General features: G+C 42.5%; 1 protein-coding gene across 1 annotated transcript; it reads left to right on the forward strand.

Annotated features, from left to right (window-relative positions):
* Positions 1-3,375: 3,375 nt before the first annotated feature.
* Positions 3,376-6,614, forward strand: LOC115474470 (zinc finger protein 845-like). The gene has a single exon (XM_030209950.1). It carries the CDS (start codon positions 3,554-3,556, stop codon positions 5,855-5,857), a length of 2,304 nt encoding a protein of 767 aa, XP_030065810.1. The 5' UTR covers positions 3,376-3,553; the 3' UTR covers positions 5,858-6,614.
* The last annotated feature ends 11,449 nt before the right edge of the window (positions 6,615-18,063 follow it).

Raw genomic sequence — 18,063 nt, forward strand, 5'->3', positions numbered from 1 at the left:
TTTTTCCAGTCTCTGGTTCTTTTTCCCTACCTCTGTGCACTTAACTGTTTCCAGGACCTCCTGTTTATATGCTATTTCTTTTCTCACATCCTTTCTTTTTAATTTCCGGCCCTACATCCATCTTTAGCACTGATCTTTTAGCTTTCTTCCATTTTTCTGCTTCTACTACTACTACTACTTAACATTTCTAAAGCGCTACTAGGGTTACGCAGCGCTGTACAATTTAACATGGAAGGGCAGTCCCTGCTCAAGGAGCTTACAATCTAAAGACAAGTGTACAATCTAAAAGACAAGTGTAAACAATTTTGGGAAAAGATATGTAATTTCATGGCACATATAATGAATCAACATATATCAGTGGGACCAGAACAGGTATTGTTGGGAGGGGAGACGGTGGGGGGTACTGGTGCTGCCCATCATAATCTCTTGCTATATAGAGCATTTTTAATAGGGAAAAAAATGCATCTTAGCCAATTGGATCCAGCAAGAGGCAGCTACATATTGGCAATGGCGTAATAGACTGCATGCGTTACTATTAATGGAACTCCGAGAAGTGCAATGGAAATTAAAAAGACAAAAAGAGTTTTACTTAGTTTGGAAACCATACATACAAGCATTGGCTCCACGAGCACGCAGTTTTGTTCTAAACCGATTAGGAAGCCTTTAATGAAAAAAAAGGAAGTGATATCCACTACAAGCTGGTGACAGTCAATCTCAGTATAAAAAATTCTTGACCCTTTTTTTTTTGGGGGGGGGGGGGGGGGGAGAGGGGAAGGGTGAGGAAGTATGGGTAGGGGAAGGGGGAGGGAAGGAAACAGGGGAGGGGGAAGGGAAGAATAGCTAATAAATAATTGACATATATGTACATATTTAACATAAAGAGGGATTAGTTCTGTATGTAAGACCTTCTTTAATCATAATGTTATGTAAATTCTATAGCAAAAGGAGTTACATTGCAAATTGTTAATATACAAGAAGAAATGATACTATAACAAAGAAAGATAAGACAAGTGGTATTGGGGGGGAGGGAGGGGTTAAAGGGGGGAAGAAAAAATGAAAAATTTACACAGACTCATGGTTGTAATGATTTATTGTTTGTTCAATAAAAATTGTTTTAAAAGACAAGTGTAGAGTCGATCTGATAGGGCATACTATATTTCTCGAAAGGTAGGTGCCGAAAGCAGCATTGAAGAGGTGAGTTTCAAGCAGAGATTTGAAGATGGGTAGGGAGGGGGTTTCTCGAAAGGTTAGGTGCCGAAAGCAGCATTGAAGAGGTGAGTTTTAAGCAGAGATTTGAAGATGGGTAGGGAGGGGGCTTGGCGTAGGGGTTGAGGAAGATTGTTCCAGGCATAGGGTGAGGCAAGGCAGAATGAGCGGAGCCTGGAGTTGGCAGTGGTGGAGAAGGGTACAGAAAGGAGGGAATTGTCCTGTGAGCGGAGGTTACGGGTGGGAACATAGGGGGAGATGAGGGTAGAGAGGTAGTGAGGAGCCGCAGACCGGGTGCATTTGTAGGTGAGGAGGAGAAGCTTGAATTGTATGCGGTAACTGATCGGAAGCCAGTGAAGTGACTTGAGGAGAGGGGTGATATGAGTATATCGGTTTTGGCGGAATATAAGACGTGCGGCAGCGTTCTGAACAGATTGAAGGGGGGATAGATGGCTAAGTGGGAGGCCGGTGAGGAGTAAGTTGCAGTAGTCAAGGCGAGAGGTAATGAGAGCGTGGATGAGAGTTCGTGTGGTGTGCTCAGAAAGGAAAGGGCGAATTTTGCTGATGTTGGAGGAAGAATTGACAGGTTTTGGCAGTCTGTTGGATATGCGCAGAGAAGGAGAGGGAGGAGTCGAAGATGACTCCGAGGTTGTGGGCAGATGGGACGGGGAGGATGAGGGTGTTATCAACTGAGATAGAGAGTGGAGGAAGAGGAGAAGTGGGTTTAGGTGGAAAGACGAGGAGCTCGGTTTTGGACATGTTCAGCTTCAGGTGGCGGTTGGACATCCAGGCAGCAATGTCGGATAAGCAGGCCGATACCTTGGCCTGGGTCTCCGCGGTGATGTCTGGTGTGGAATATCTTCCCCTTTTCAATCCATGTGCAGTATTTCCCTTCTCTCCCTCATTCCATGTATGTGCAGCATGTCCCCTCTCCTCTCCGTTCTGTCCATATGGCAGCATGTCCCCCTCTTCTTTCCCTTCCCTTCCTTTCCATCCGTGTGCAGCTTCTCCCCTCTCCATTCCATCCATGGGCACCATGTCCCCCTGTCCCTTCCCTTTCCCTCCCCCTCCTTCCCTTTCCCTCCTTTCTATCCATGGACAGCTTTATAGTGGAGGAGTAGCCTAGTAGTTACTGCAGTGCCTGAGAATCTGGGAAACTGAGTTCAATCGCCACTACTGCTGCTTGTAACCCTTGGCATGTCACTTAACCCCCATTGCCCCAGGTACAGCATAAGTATCTGAATATAATGTGTAAACTTCTTTGTAACCCACAGAAAAGTGGTATCTCAAGTGCTATTCCCTTTCCCTATCCTCTCCTTCCATACATGCAATTGTAGCTTCTCCCCTCCCCCTGTGGGTCTGGCATCACTTTATTTCCCTGTCTGTCCTTCCTTCCCACAGGCCCTACAAAATTACAGAGTTTGCTGGCATTACTGGCAGTGATTCCAACAGACTCCTTCCAGTGGCTCCAAGGCTTTCCCTCTGCTGCCTCCTTCCCATGCGGCAGTTGCAACAGAGGAAAGGACCCTGGGGCTGGCTGGAGAGAGCCTTTTGTAATTTGTGCTGGGCCAGTAGTATTGGCAAACTCTGTAAGTTTGGAGGGACTGCAGGGAGGGAAGTAAGGAGATGTGCAGGTTTGGCACTAGCTTTCACTATGGTTGCAAGGGGGAGGGGCATTTCAACCCCCATAGTCACACCTATGCCACTGAACCCATAGTAGAGATCCTGAAAATGGAAGAGGTTCCTTTCAGTGACCAAGAGTGGTGAGCAAGGAATTCCTATGTCAAAAAAATCATTGCTATGTGCTGTGTAGTATTTCTAAATTTTCACATTGAGTTTTTGGTTAGTGAATATAATCAGAGTGAAGGGAATCACTGTAGAGACTGCAGGGGAGGATGAAATGTCAGAACCAACAGATGAGATCAAGATGGTCTGTTTATGTCTCTTCATGTGCCATTGCTCACCTACACTTGTCTACCAGCAAGTGACTTTAAATACTTATGATGGGATATTTGCCTATATATGTCTTACTAAATAGCTGTATAATTTATGTACATACTTTCATTTTTATCCTGCAGATGATGGACTTGGGAATAAGAGAATGAAAGGGTGCGATGGAGAACAGAAGGAGGAATGTAAAGAAAAAGACCCCTCCAGAAACAGCCCTGATCCTTCAGCTGATAGTGTGGGAGGTATTAGTAGTGTAAGCTTGCAAGAAAATACCCCAAAAGGAGAGAGCTCGAATGTATGTATTGAAGAAGAGAGAAATTCCACCCACTGGCCAAATCTCAGACAAAGGCAAAGAATCCGCAACAAAAGACTCTGTCAGAGCACTACACTTGAAGAAATGTTCTCTAGGAAGTCAAACCAGACGGGACAAATAAAATTTCAGAGACGAGACAAACCAAGAAATAACCTCAGAATTCATGAAAGAATCCATACTGGAGAAACACCATATAAATGTTCTGAATGTGGTAAAAGCTTCAACCAAAAAGGTAACTTCAGAAATCATGAAAGAAACCACACTGGAGAAAAACTGTATAAATGTTCTGAATGTGATAAAAACTTCAATCAAAAACGTCAACTCAGAAATCATGAAAGAAACCACACTGGAGAAAAATCGTATAAATGTTCTGAATGTGGTAAAAGCTTTAATGAAAAATGTAAACTCAGAATTCATGAAAGAATCCACACTGGAGAAAAACCCTATAAATGTTCTGAATGTGGTAAAAGCTTCAATGAAAAATGTAAACTCAGAATTCATGAAAGAATCCACACTGGAGAAAAACCAAATAAATGTTCTGAATGTGGTAAAAGCTTCAAATCAAAAAATGAGCTCACAATTCATGAAAGAATCCACACTGGAGAAAAACCATATAAATGTTCTGAATGTGGTAGAAGCTTCACTAGAAAAAGTGAACTCACAATTCATGAAAGAAACCACACTGGAGAAAAACTGTATAAATGTTCTGAATGTGATAAAAGTTTCAATCAAAAACGTCAACTCAGAAATCATGAAAGAAACCACACTGGAGAAAAACCGTATAAATGTTCTGAATGCGGTAAAAGCTTCAATGAAAAATATAAACTCAGAATTCATGAAAGAATCCATACTGGAGAAAAACCATATAAATGTTCTGAATGCGGTAAAAGCTTCAACCAAAAAGGTAACTTCAGAAATCATGAAAGAATCCACACTGGGGAAAAAACAGTTAAATGTTCTGAATGCGGTAAAAGCTTCAATAGAAAAAGTGAACTCACGATTCATGAAAGAAGCCACACTGGAGAAAAACCATTTAAATGTTCTGAATGCGATAAAAGCTTCAATAGAAAAAGTGAACTCACGATTCATGAAAGAAGCCACACTGGAGAAAAACCATTTAAATGTTCTGAATGTGATAAAAGCTTCAATCAAAAACGTCAACTCAGAAATCATGAAAGTATCCACACTGGAGAAAAACCATATAAATGTTCTGAATGTGGTAAAAGCTTCAATGAAAAATGTCAACTCAGAATTCATGAAAGAAACCACACTGGAGAAAAACCGTATAAATGTTCTGAATGTGATAAAAGCTTTAATCAAAAATGTCAACTCAGAATACATGAAAGAATCCACACTGGAGAAAAACCGTATAAATGTTTTGAATGTGATAAAAGCTTTAATCAAAAATGTCAACTCAGAATACATGAAAGAATCCATACTGGAGAAAAACCGTATAAATGTTCTGAATGTGGTAGAAGCTTCAATGAAAAATGTAAACTCAGAATTCATGAAAGAATCCACACTGGAGAAAAACCAAATAAATGTTCTGAATGTGGTAAAAGCTTCAAATCAAAAAATGAACTCACAATTCATGAAAGAATCCACACTGGAGAAAAACCAGTTAAATGTTCTGAATGCGGTAAAAGCTTTAAAACAAAAAGCAATCTAACGATTCATGAAAGAATCCACACTGGAGAAAAACCATTTAAATGTTCTGAATGTGGTAAAAACTTCAATGCAAAAAAGAACCTCAGAATTCATGAAAGAATCCACACTGGAGAAAAACCAAACAAATGTTCAGAATGTGGTAAAAGCTTCAATCAAAAAAGTCAACTCAAAATTCATGAAAGAATCCACACTGGTGAAAAACCATATAAATGTTCTGAATGTGGTAAAAGCTTCAAATCAAAAAATGAACTCACAGTTCATGAAAGAATTCACACTGGAGCAAAACCAGTTAAATGTTCTGAATGCGGTAAAAGCTTCAATGGAAAAAGTGAACTCACAATTCATGAAAGAAGCCACACTGGAGAAAAACCATTTAAATGTTCTGAATGTGATAAAAGCTTCAATCAAAAACGTCAGCTCAGAAATCATGAAAGAAACCACACTGGAGAAAAACCGTATAAATGTTCTGAATGTGGTAAAAGCTTCAATGAAAAACGTCAACTCAGAAAACATGAAAGAAACCACACTGGAGAAAAACCATATAAATGTTCTGAATGTGGTAAAAGCTTCAATGAAAAATATAAACTCAGAATTCATGAAAGAATCCACACTGGAGAAAAACCATTTACATGTTCTGAATGTGGTAAAAGCTTCAATCAAAAAAGTCAACTCAAAATTCATGAAAGAATCCACATTGGAGAGAATCATATAGGAATGTAATAAATGTTTCCACAGCATATCTGATCTAAGAAAACATGAAAGAATCCACCTTGGAGAAAAATATGGACAAATGTGCTAAGGTGCTTTCCTTAGGTGAAAGTTGAGCAAAACTGAAAATATCTCTGATTGAACACTGTGAGATAAAGGAACTTGAATAGGAAGATGTATATAAATATTTAAGCATGGTGGAAGGAACAACTAAAAGAAACAAAGTACAAAAGTGCGTTTGGAAGGTTGTGTATAGTAGGAGGGTCATGCAAGATCAAAAAGAGCATATGGATATGAGTTTATGACAAGAGGGTCAGAGGATCCATTGAAGTACAAGCGTGAGCTGATGGGTTTCCAGCCTCGTACGCTGCTTGATGAGTATATAACAGTTCACTGAATGTGAAAAGAGTGGTTAACAATTGGAACTGAATCGATTGACTACAATAACTGTCAGGAGAAAATCCTGCTAATATATAGATGTATTTGTGTAAAGAACTGGGACAATGGTTTGAACAGTTATAAGCATGTGATGTGTCTAGCAAAGAAGGTATACCAAGCTGTGGTTTATTTATGCGGAGACAGATTATTGTCACACAGATTTCATGATTTATGCAGCCTATGGGAACTTAGTGGAAGTCAGAATATTGAAAAAAGTATTTTGTATAAAGGTTGAATAGAGAATGTATGATTTTGTACGTAGAGTGTATGAGTTAGGATGTGAAGTGAAAGAGTATGGTTTTTGTGTGATTGATGAGTGAGTTTAAATATTATGTGTTTCAGGTTTATGTTTTACAATGAAGTGATGAATGAACAATTTGAGTATTAATAAAGAGTTGTGTTATGATAATACATTGTGTAGAGTTTGCAACTATATTGCAGTACCTTTACCCCTGGGTTTTCCATATTATAAATAGATATATACATAGAAATTCCAGCATGAGAAGGGACATGACGTTATTTGACATCACAGAGAAGTGCAACACCACGCAGTATCCAGTGCTCTGGCGACTGGACAGTTTTAAGGTCAACAGCAGCAATATAATTTAGGTCTGTACGGACTGGCTTCTTATAAATTGGACATGAGTACTTCCGTAGATCTTTAGAACCTATGCAGAGAAAGAAAAATTAAAACTGAGTAAAGAATATCCATACATTTTCACTTTTTTTTTAATGAGAAAAATCATCTTTCATTTTTCTTTTGCTTAGTACAAGATATACACCGGCCGATATTCAAAATGATTAAAGTGGGCAGGAGAGGCTCCTGCCCTCTTAAACAGTTTGTGACTAATCACCGATATTCAGCGGCACTTAACTGGCTAGTGCCACTGAATATATGCAGAAATTGGCTAACGTGGGTGTTTCGTACCGTGGGTGATTTCAGCATCCGCCTCAGATACCCTGAAATAGAATGCAAAGCCCCTATCTTGAGGATGCGTTGAATCTTCCAGACTGGATTTTAGCTGAGTCACTCTGTCCTTGGCTTATGCTTTGCCGTGTAACATTCTTCGACACAGAGAGTCCATTTGATGGCACAGGCCTGCAGTCTAAGCTTGGTCAGGCTATGTTCTGTGATGCATAAATAAAGTTGTGACAGAACTATACCCCCTACACCTCCCCCACATAAACCCTTGAGCATTCATCACCTACTTATTCAACCCCCATAAATATTAAGACCATAATAGTCCCTTAAATTGAAATGACCTGTTATGACTGCCAACCTGTACATTTTGGAAATATGGCCCAACGTAATCTGGACCTCTTCCAAAGTTGGGGCCTGAGATTGTTTCTTTCAAGTGGCCAACACCAACATTGTATAGAAGGCATGGAAGCAAACAAGCTTAATGGTGATTAGATGTCAACACCAGTAATTGGGAAGCAAAGCCAATGCTGGGCAGATTTCTATGGTCTGTGCCCTGATCATGGCTGGACAGATTCAGCTTCAGTAACTAGACAGATAGGCCAGTGCTGAGCAGACTTCTACAGTCTGTGCTCTGAAATGGGAAAGGGAATGGAACTTGATATACCGCCTTTTCTGTGGTTTTTGCAACTACATTCAAAGCAGTTTACATGGTATATACAGGTACTTACTTGTACCTGGGCCAATGGAGAGTTAAGTGACTTGTGTAGAGTCACAAGGAGCTGTAGTCAGGGCCGGTCTTAGGCAGAGGCGACCGAGGCCGCCACATAGGGCCCCGCACCTAAGGGGGCCCCGCGCCGCGCCTCAAGTCTGCCTCGCCTCTCTGACCACCGCCACTGCTCGCCTGCCCTCCATGCCCAGCAACGCAACTCTCCAGTCCTCGTTCCCCTGCTCCACACTCCAGGCGTCTGAGCCCCCCTTGCCCGACCCGCCAAACGACCCTCTTCTACCACCCGACCCGCCGGCACCTCACCTGACCCAGCATTTTTTAAAAATCTACAAGCGGCGGTGCCTCGCGTCTGTAAAAGAAGAAAAATCGCTTCATCCATTGACCCGCCAAACGACCCTCTTCTACCACCCGACCCACCGGCACCTCACCTGACCCAGCATTTTTTAAAAATCTACAAGCGGCGGTGCCTCGCGTCTGTAAAAGAAGAAAAATCGCTTCATCCATTGACGGGCCTTCCCTCATGTCCCGCCCTCTGATGTAACTTCCGCAAGGGCGGGACATGAGGGAAGGCCGGCCAATGGACGAAGCGATTTTTCTTCTTTTACAGACGCGAGGCACCGCCGCTTGTAGATTTTTAAAGAATGCTGGGTCAGGTGAGGTGCCGGTGGGTCGGGTGGTAGAAGAGGGTCGTTTGGCGGGTCGGGGAAGGGGGGGGGGCTCAGACGGGAGGGGGGCACAGGTGGCTGGAGGGAGGGGGAGCAGGGGAACAAGGAGAGTCGCATCGCTGGACATGGGGGGAGGGAAGGGGGCACAGGAGGGTTGCTAGACATGGGGGGATAGCAGGGGAGGGGGGCTTCTGGACATAGGTGGATGGCAGGGGAGGGCAGGGGGGACAGGAGGGTCGCTGGACATGAGTGGATGGCAGGGGAGGGGGTTTCTGGACATAGGTGGAGGGCAGGGGGCACAGGAGGGTCGCTGGACAGGGGTGGATGGCAGGGGAGGGGTTTTCTGGACATAGGTGGATGGCAGGGGAGGTCAGGGAGGAGGGTCGCTGGACATGGGTGGATGGCAGGGGAGGGGGGTTTCTGAACATAGGTGGATGGCAGGGGAGGTCAGGGAGGACAGGAGGGTCGCTGGACATGGGTGGATGGCAGGGGAGGGCAGGGGGGACAGGAGGGTCGCTGGACATGGGTGGATGGCAGGGGAGGGGGTTTCTGGACATAGGTGGAGGGCAGAAAAGGGCAGGGGGCACAGGAGGGTCGCTGGACATGAATGGATGGCAGGGGAGGGGGGTTTCTGGACATAGGTGGAGGGCAGGGGGGCACAGGAGGGTCGCTGGACATGGGATAGCAGGGGAGGGGGGTTTCTGGACATAGGTGGATGGCAGAGAAGGGCAGGGGGCACAGGAGGGTCACTGGACATAGGTGGATGGCAGGGGAGGGGGGTTTCTGGACATAGGTGGAGGGCAGGGGGGCACAGGAGGGTCGCTGGACATGGGGGGATAGCAGGGGAGGGGGGTTTCTGGACATAGGTGGATGGCAGAGAAGGGCAGGGGGCACAGGAGGGTCACGACATGGATGGATGGCAGGGGAGGGGGTTTCTGGACATGGGTAGATGGCATGGGAGGGGGGTTTCTGGACATAGGTGGATGGCAGGGGAGGGCAGAGGGGACAGGGGAGGTTGCTGGACATAGATGGATGGCAGGGGGGACAGGAGGGTCGCTGGACATGGGTGGATGGAGGAGAGAGAAGAAATGCTGGACATGGTTGGAGGCGAGGGAAGAGTGAGGAAGGAGATGAGGTGAGGGAAAAGGAAGAGAAGAGAAAAAGTGCACATGGATATAGAAAATAGGCAGAAGCTAGATCCACTGGACAGTCAAGTCTGCGGAGGACCCAGCTTTTACTTACTGATGTAGGGCAAGAAATGAAGAAGAAAGGCGGAAATTAAAGAAATAAATGGAAAGGAAGCCCTGGAAACGGAATTAAGAGGGCAGATAGCAGCAGAATCGGATACTGGGCCAGCATGATCAGAAAAACAAAGTCACCAGACAACAAAGGTAGAAAAAACTATTTTATTCAGGATTTATTAATTGGAATATGTCAGTTTTTGGAAATGTGCATCTGTGATATTTTTCATGTACATTTCAATTTTTGTAGTATTGCTGCATGCTGAGTCTGACTTCTTGAGGTAACTTTCCAGTTCAGTATTTTGCCTTCATGTGTTTTTCAGGTGTGATCAAGGAAGGTGCAGTATTCTGCTAGCGTATAGTTTGAATCCCTTTTTGTTTGTTTTTTTTTCACTAGGTTGTGCACTGGTGTTTTAGAGCCAGGTGTAATTACAGTTGCCTTTCCATGCCACGCATAAGGTTGTAGTTCGTTCTGTCCTTGGAATTAGTGCTGTTTATGGTTTGTTAAGGTTATGAGTGTGTTTTTGCACAAGTTTGTGTATAGTGTTTTGCAGTGGAGAGATTGTGTGTTGGCCTTACTAAGGTGGCACCAAACATCAGAAAGGGTGTAGAGCCTAAATCATGACACACTGCCTCTAAAAGGTTGTTTTGTGGCTCTACATGAGAATTGTGATATTATGATCCTTTGCTAGCTTCATATTGTTGACGGTCTGCATTTTCCGTATGGCTGGTATATTGGTGTATAAGGTATTAATTGTGACAATTTGTTTTTACTTATTTTGTTTCCGTGTGTTGTCAGACAATTATGGATGACAGAGTCGGAGTCTTCTTGAGTCAGAGAGCTGTGGTATATATTTTAAAACAATTTTAATACCTTGGTGGTCTATATGTTTTTATATTGTACATTATATTTCACACATCACTTTATTTTATTGTATATCTTTTCATTTCAATTTTATTTTATTGCATATATGGGTTACAGAGTAGTAGGGGAATTTGAAAGTACTGAATCTTTTCTTAATATTTTTCCTTTATTCTCCTTTGTTATAAGAATTGGAACTACTAATTGTAGTGGACTTGAACTGAATAATTTCTGAGGAGGGGAGGTTTCATGATAGCATTGTGCTTATTATTTCAATCAGTTTTTTTGTACAAGTTTAGCTTCATTTGTCTTTATTTGAAATTTCATAAATAAAAAATGTTCTAAAAATGGAATAATCTTATCAATGGGGTGGAGCTAGGGTAGGGGCGGGGCTACAGTGGGGGCGGGACTACGGTGGGGCGCGGCTAAGATGGGGCCCCACCAAATTGGTCTGCATAGGGCCCCGTACTTGCTAAGACCGGCCCTGGCTGTAGTGGGAATTGAACCCAGTTCCCCAGGATCAAAATTTACTGCACTAACCACTAGGCTACTCCTCCACTCGTAGACAAATAAAGATCAAGTATATATATGTAGTATCACATCACACCTTATGCTATGAGTTATCTTGTTGGGCAGATTGGATGAACCATGCAGGTCTTTATCTGCCGTTATCTACTATGTTGTAGCCGTATCCCCCAGTTCTCTGAATTTATCAATGGTCCCTTCTATACCCTCCACCCTGGTGTTCTGGAAAACTACCTCCATTGATCTTGGAATGGGCATTTGCATTTCTCTGCCTAAGAAGTGTAGGACTCCCTCCCAGAAAGGCTGTATATTCAGGCACGTCCACCAGATATGAACAAATGTTCTTATAGCCCCACATACTCTCCAGCACTTATCACTCACAGTCCTAAACATTTCTCTTAATCACACAGGTGTGTAATACTAGTGATATCAAAATCTGGTACAGATCTGGCCTTTGGTTCTCAATGATTCCTTATTTAAAACTTGCCTAAGTCATCCTCCCAATTCTGCATGTATCTGTGTTTCTCTTTTCCCTTGCCATTCAGCAGTCTGTAAATCTTGCAAATGGAGTCCTTTAAATGACAGCCTGCTTCCAGTACCTTGTATATTCCTTCCTATATTACGCCTCTTGCTAAGGGCCAAGCCTACTACTGGGGCCTGTCAGTTTGGTTCTCACAAGATGGCCTAACAAGTTATCTTTGCAACATACAGTGTTTTTCTCAGGAGCTGGGAGCTGAGATCATGCCTTTCATATAAGGTAACCTTGGCAGTTGCTAACAGGCTGAGGACACAGTGTAAGGGCTAAGGGAGATAGAGAGAGGACACAAGGGTATTGTTCTATGTAATTTTTTGCTCTGTGACTAACTGCATGCTATACTGATAACTGACTAACCAATGGCCACAAACTGTTCACGTGCAAACACATCAGGAGAGACTGATAGAATACAGGAATAATCCATATATGGTATAAGGCAACCTAATGGTGCTAGTTTATGGGAAATCACATGATTTATGAGAAATGGAATTTGCAACAGTGTATATATATATATATATACATACTAGTAAAAAAAGGCCCGTTTCTGGAACGAATGAAACGGGCGCTAGCAAGGTTTTCCTGGGAGTGTGTATGTTTGAGAGAGAGAGCCAGAGTGAATGTGCGGGTGTGTGACAGAGTGAGACTGTCTGTGTGACAGTGTGTGTGTGTGAGAATGAGAGTGTGTGACAGGGCCCCCTCCCCTGTTCCTAATGTCCCTCACCCCGTTCCCTCCCCTCCTTTTCCTCCTCCTTCCCACACTTTGGGTTCCTTAAGGCTTTCAAAAGTCTATGTACCCCCATGGCCCTAACGCCCAGTATCCGGATACCCCACCGATTTCCTCCTCACCCCTCCCCCAAGATGTAATACTTTCACGTCCTTCATTTTTTTTTAAAGTGTCCTATCTACCCTGTGTACAAATGCCCGGCATTCAGATTGTGTTCCTCTCGTAAATTTTCATTTGTTTCATTCATTCAGAACTTGCCCCCCCCCCCCCCTGAACACTTTTGGTTCCTTCAGTTTTTTAAAACTGTCCTATGTACCCTTTGTGCTAATGGCCAGCATTGAGATTGTTTTCCTGTCCCAAATTTGCATGTCTTTCAGTCATTCACAACTCCCCCCCCCCCCCTTCTCCAGTGTAACACTTTCGTTTCCTTCAGTCTTTTAAAACTCTCCTATCTACCCTGTGTCCTAATGGCCAGCATTCAGATTGTTTTCCTTTCCCAAATGTTCATGTCTTTCAGTGGTTCAGAACTCCCCCACTCCTCCACTCCCCCCATTTAACACTTTCGGTTCCTTCAGTCTTTTAAAACTCTCCTATCAACCCTGTGTCCTAATGGCCAGCACTCAGATTGTTTTGCTTTGCCAAATTGTCTGTCACTGAGGTCACTGAGGTCAGTGCTTGCCTGCCTAGCAGACCACTTCCGGCAGGCACGGTCCCAAGCACATCCTGTTGGAGGTGAGAATTATTATATAGGATATGTGATGTCCGGGAGGTGTGACCAGTGCAGTCCTTGTCTTTCAGGATGCGCATTTGCTGACTGACAACCTGCTTCAGGGAGAGAACTTTTGTTTGTATTTTTTTTGGCTCTGTGAGGTGCTAATAAAAGGTAATTTACTGGCTGCGCCTAATGGAGTCTAAGTTCTCTTCCTTATCTCTGTTTTCCCTCCCTGGGGGGCTAAGGGATGGAAATACACATTTTGGTGCTCTCGAACAGGGACTGATTGCCCTGTGTAATTAGCCTTAAATAGCCCTCTAAACTAATCAAAGAAAAAAAAGGGGGGGGGGGAAGAAAAAAAATGAAAGAAAAAAAAAAGTCTGAGCTATTTCTGCAGCTGGACTGTGGAAAGTTTTGTTTTTTACTCCGGAGTTTGATATGAAGTGATGTGAAGAACCTACAGGTTGTATTTGAATCTCCCTGCAAAGGGCTAGGTGGGTCCCTAGAATAAGTGCAGGTGAGCTGGGTGTGGGCGCTTCGGCTGCAGAAGGGTGCATGTCTGGAATTTTGATAGACGTCTGTATGTTGATTTTGAGTTCTCAAATACTTTCATTTAGGGTAGGAAATAGATTGTGTCTTTTAAGATAGTGTGCGCCAGTGATTCCTTAGTGCAGAAGTCCTTATAAGTAATTGTTAATGTTGGAGCAGGATAACAACTCAGTATCTGTAGTTTGCAGAATGCAGTGAGAGAAAAAAAAGGTGTTGGAGTGGTTTTACAGACAGCGAGACTTTCTCATTTAGAAAAAAAGAGAGGAATTTTTTTTTAGTTCCAGTCTGTGTTACTTGCTTCACTTGCATAAAAGTTAGCCGTACTTTTTTTTCTTCCCTAAAGTTCTGGCAGAGGTTATGCTGTTATTTCAAGCAACGTTTCTTCTTTCTGTTGCTGTCCATCATCAATGTGTATGTGTGTGAGTGCAGACTGGCCAGTTTTCTATGTGGGCGTTTTCCTTTCAATACGCTGTTTTTCCTGCCTTGTAATGCTTTATTTTAGCTGTGCAGCATGAGTTAATTGCATTTTGCATTTAAATCCACCTGCTTTCTGTTTCAAGGGCCCTGATCCAGAAACCAGAGGATTATTTAAAATGCAATACAATTTTTAATTTCCAAATTATAGGCTCAATCTTGCCTGCTCTATATTTCTTATCGGTCAGTCAAGGCGGCAGCTTTGTTTCCTTCAGTACGATTTTGTTTTTTTACAGCTCAATTTTTGGGTTCACAGCTTATCATTAATTCTTCTGAATTTTCTGTTCCTAGTTTTCAAGGCTACAGACTGATGTTCCCGAGGTCTGCCTTTAAAAAAAAAAAAATCTTTGCAGTTTGTGAGCGTTGTACTCCTTGAATGCCTGGGTTTGACTAGAAACAGTTTATGATTGTCTTCCAAGCCATTGTTGTTTCAGATAACCCTTATGGTCGGGAATAAAGAAATTCCTTTTCTGTGTAATGCATTTGATGATGCAAAATTAATTCCTTTATCCAATGAAACTATTATGGCCCACAATGCAGATGCTACTATAATAAAGACACCATTGTCTAAATTATTACAAGTTTTTTAGTCTGAAAGGGCATTCAAGGCTTACAGCATTGAGGGAGGTCCGTATGTGTCACAGGATCTGGACTCTCATTTAACCCCATAGTGGGTGCCTGGTCAAAGTTGCAAACTTTTACACTCTTATATTTCTGATGGCATGTTAATTTTTGTAATGCAGTTTTCTTATTTCCAGTTGGTTGCATTCCTCCTTAATAAAATGGACCATATTTATCTGTTGTATTAGACATGTTTGTGCCCCACCAGGACTTTTCTTACAGCTGATTTTTCTTACATTGGTTTCAAAACTTAACATTCACTTACGGATTTTGATTTACAAGGATAAATTTAGGATACATTTTACATTCACTGAGAGATTTACTGTAAAGTTCCTGCCTGTTTTTTTTTTCTGTTGTGTCCACATGCTAAATGCTTTTAAACTTTGTCCTGCAGTTCCTGTTTTACTTTAAGTGTTTATTTAGTTCATTAATATCTGTATCACTCTACCTTACGTAGCTGACATTCACAGCACCTAGTTTGCCCCAATTGGTTTAAATTCCCTTCTCTTTAAATTTAATTACAATAAATGTTTTTCTACTGCAATATTAAATGTGTTTAATTCTCATGATACTGTTATGCCTATGTATGTTCTGTACCCTAGGTACCTGCCAGTTTATATGCTTTTAGATCCTGCAGTAATTTGTTTCAATTTCTTTCATCTACAATATAGATAATGTGTTACCATTATCTGAGTGCAAACTTTACCACTTTTTTTTCCAAAAACCTTTTCTCCGAATAGCTGCTGTTTTTTTTCCTTATTTTAGCCACTAGAGGGAGCTACTACCATAATATTGTTTACAGTTATGTTTTGCATTGCAGGAAGTTTTGCGATATCAATGGATGAAAATTTCCCATTCCTTCTTGGGTAATTCTGTGAAATCTTATAGGGATAGTAGTAGTAGTAGTAGGGATGTTCCACTTAATAATGAATCCTTTCTACCCCTGTGAGAAATTTCTTCAATAAGTTACATTTACTATATTACCTCTACTTAGTAACTTTAGCCGTTTTCAATATATAACAAAACTGGTTGAAGGATAGGAAACAGAGAGTGGGGTTAAATGGTCAGTATTCACAATGGAGAAGGGTAGTTAGTGGGGTTCCTCAGGGGTCTGTGCTAGGGCCGCTGCTTTTTAATATATTTATAAATGATTTAGAGATGGGAGTAACTAGCGAGGTAATTAAATTTGCTGATGACACAAAGGTATTCAAAGTTGTTAAATCGCGACAGGATTGTGAAAAATTACAAGAGGACCTTACGAGACTGGGAGACTGGGCGGCTAAATGGCAGATGACGTTTAATGTGAGCAAGTGCAAGGTGATGCATGTGGGAAAAAAGAACCCGACTTATAGCTACGTCATGCAAGGTTCCACGTTAGGAGTTACGGACCAAGAAAGGGATCTGGGTGTCGTCGTCGATAACACACTGAAACCTTCTGCTCAGTGTGCTGCTGCGACTAGGAAAGCGAATAGAATGTTGGGTATTATTAGGAAAGGTATGGAAAACAGGTGTGTGGATGTTATAATGCCGTTGTATCGCTCCATGGTGCGACCGCACCTTGAGTATTGTGTTCAATTCTGGTCGCCGCATCTCAAGAAAGATATAGTAGAATTGGAAAAGGTGCAGCGAAGGGCGACTAAAATGATAGTGGGGATGGGACGACTTTCCTATGAAGAAAGATTAAGGAGGCTAGGGCTATTCAGCTTGGAGAAGAGACGGCTGAGGGGAGACATGATAGAGGTATATAAAATAATGAGTGGAGTGGAAGAGGTGGATGTGAAGCGTCTGTTCACTCTTTCCAAAAATACTAGGACTAGGGGGCATGCGATGAAACTACAGTGTAGTAAATTTTTTTTTTTTTTTTTTTTTTGAGTGTTTATTTATATTTATTGAACATACACAAATTGCACAAAAATAATTGTGAACAAACAGTATCGCCACTTCCCTCTGCAACATCAACATTAGTTTTTGTTTTGTTTCTATTACTCTGTAATCCCCTTATATACCCCTTACCCCCTCCCCCTCCCTCTACCCCCTTCCTCCCATTTAGTCAATTGTCAAGGCAGGGTCCGGCTGCGCCGACCACTCGATGTATAAGTCCCATATTCGGTAGTATCCTACCAGGCGACCTTGTCGCATCGCCGTTAGCTTAGACATTAATTGTATGTAGTCCAGTTTTCTTATAACAGTCCTGAGTCCCGGCAGAGTTTGTTGTTTCCATGCCGCTGCTAGCACCAACTTGCCAGCCACCAATATCTGAGTGGCCAGTTGATACGTATATTTTTTGGACCCCTGGGGTCGCATATGCAAAAGGCAAAAGTCCATTGTCATAGGAAAGTCTGATTTCGTTATGCTTATAATCAACCTCACCACTCCTGACCAATACCGCTGAGCATGAGGGCAGGTCCACCATATATGAGCCATATCTCCTATCAGTTCACATTGACGCCAACAGAGAGCAGACCCCCCTTTAAACATTTTAGCTAATCTCTGTGGTGTGTAATACCAGCTATACAATATTTTGTAGCCATTTTCTACAAGAGCATTAGAAATTGACACCTTAAGTAATGAAACAAACACCTGTTCCCATACTGAGTATTCATGAGAGACCCCTAGTATTGTTTCCCATTTATGTGTATAATATAAAATTGGTTGTGTTTGTAGTAAAAGCGCTTTGTATAGCCTAGAGATTCCCCCTCTACCCCCTCCACCAGCCATAGCCCTCTCTAATTGCGTTTCTTCCAAACTCAACTCTTCTTTTGCTCGCCTCAAAATATAGTCCCGTAGTTGGCCATATTGAAAAGCATTGGACGTTGGGAGTCCATATTCCTCCTGCACTTCTGCAAATGTTAGTATTTCCCCTTCCTCCCACAACTGTCCTAACTCCCTTAAGCCTCCCCTCTCCCAGTTCCTATAACGCAAATCCAAACATCCCGGTGTGAATCCTGGTGCATAACGTATTGCAGTATGTAAAAAATGTGTGCGTCCTTGAAAAAATCTACTGCGAATGTTACTCCAAGTTTTAAGCGGACACCGAACAATCAGCGGCACTTCCTTTATTATCTCTCGGATCTCTCGTTCAGATAGCCAAGGGATAACCCACAAGGGGTACGAGCCGCACCAGGTCTGCTCCATAGCCTTCCAAGCCTTCCCACCTCCTTGCAACCACTCTGCTAAAATGCGAAGGTGAGCCGCCTGATGGTAAAGCAAAAATGAGGGCACC

Source organism: Microcaecilia unicolor, chromosome 1 (genome assembly GCF_901765095.1).
Source record: "Microcaecilia unicolor chromosome 1, aMicUni1.1, whole genome shotgun sequence".
NCBI classification, from domain to species: Eukaryota; Metazoa; Chordata; class Amphibia; order Gymnophiona; family Siphonopidae; genus Microcaecilia; species Microcaecilia unicolor.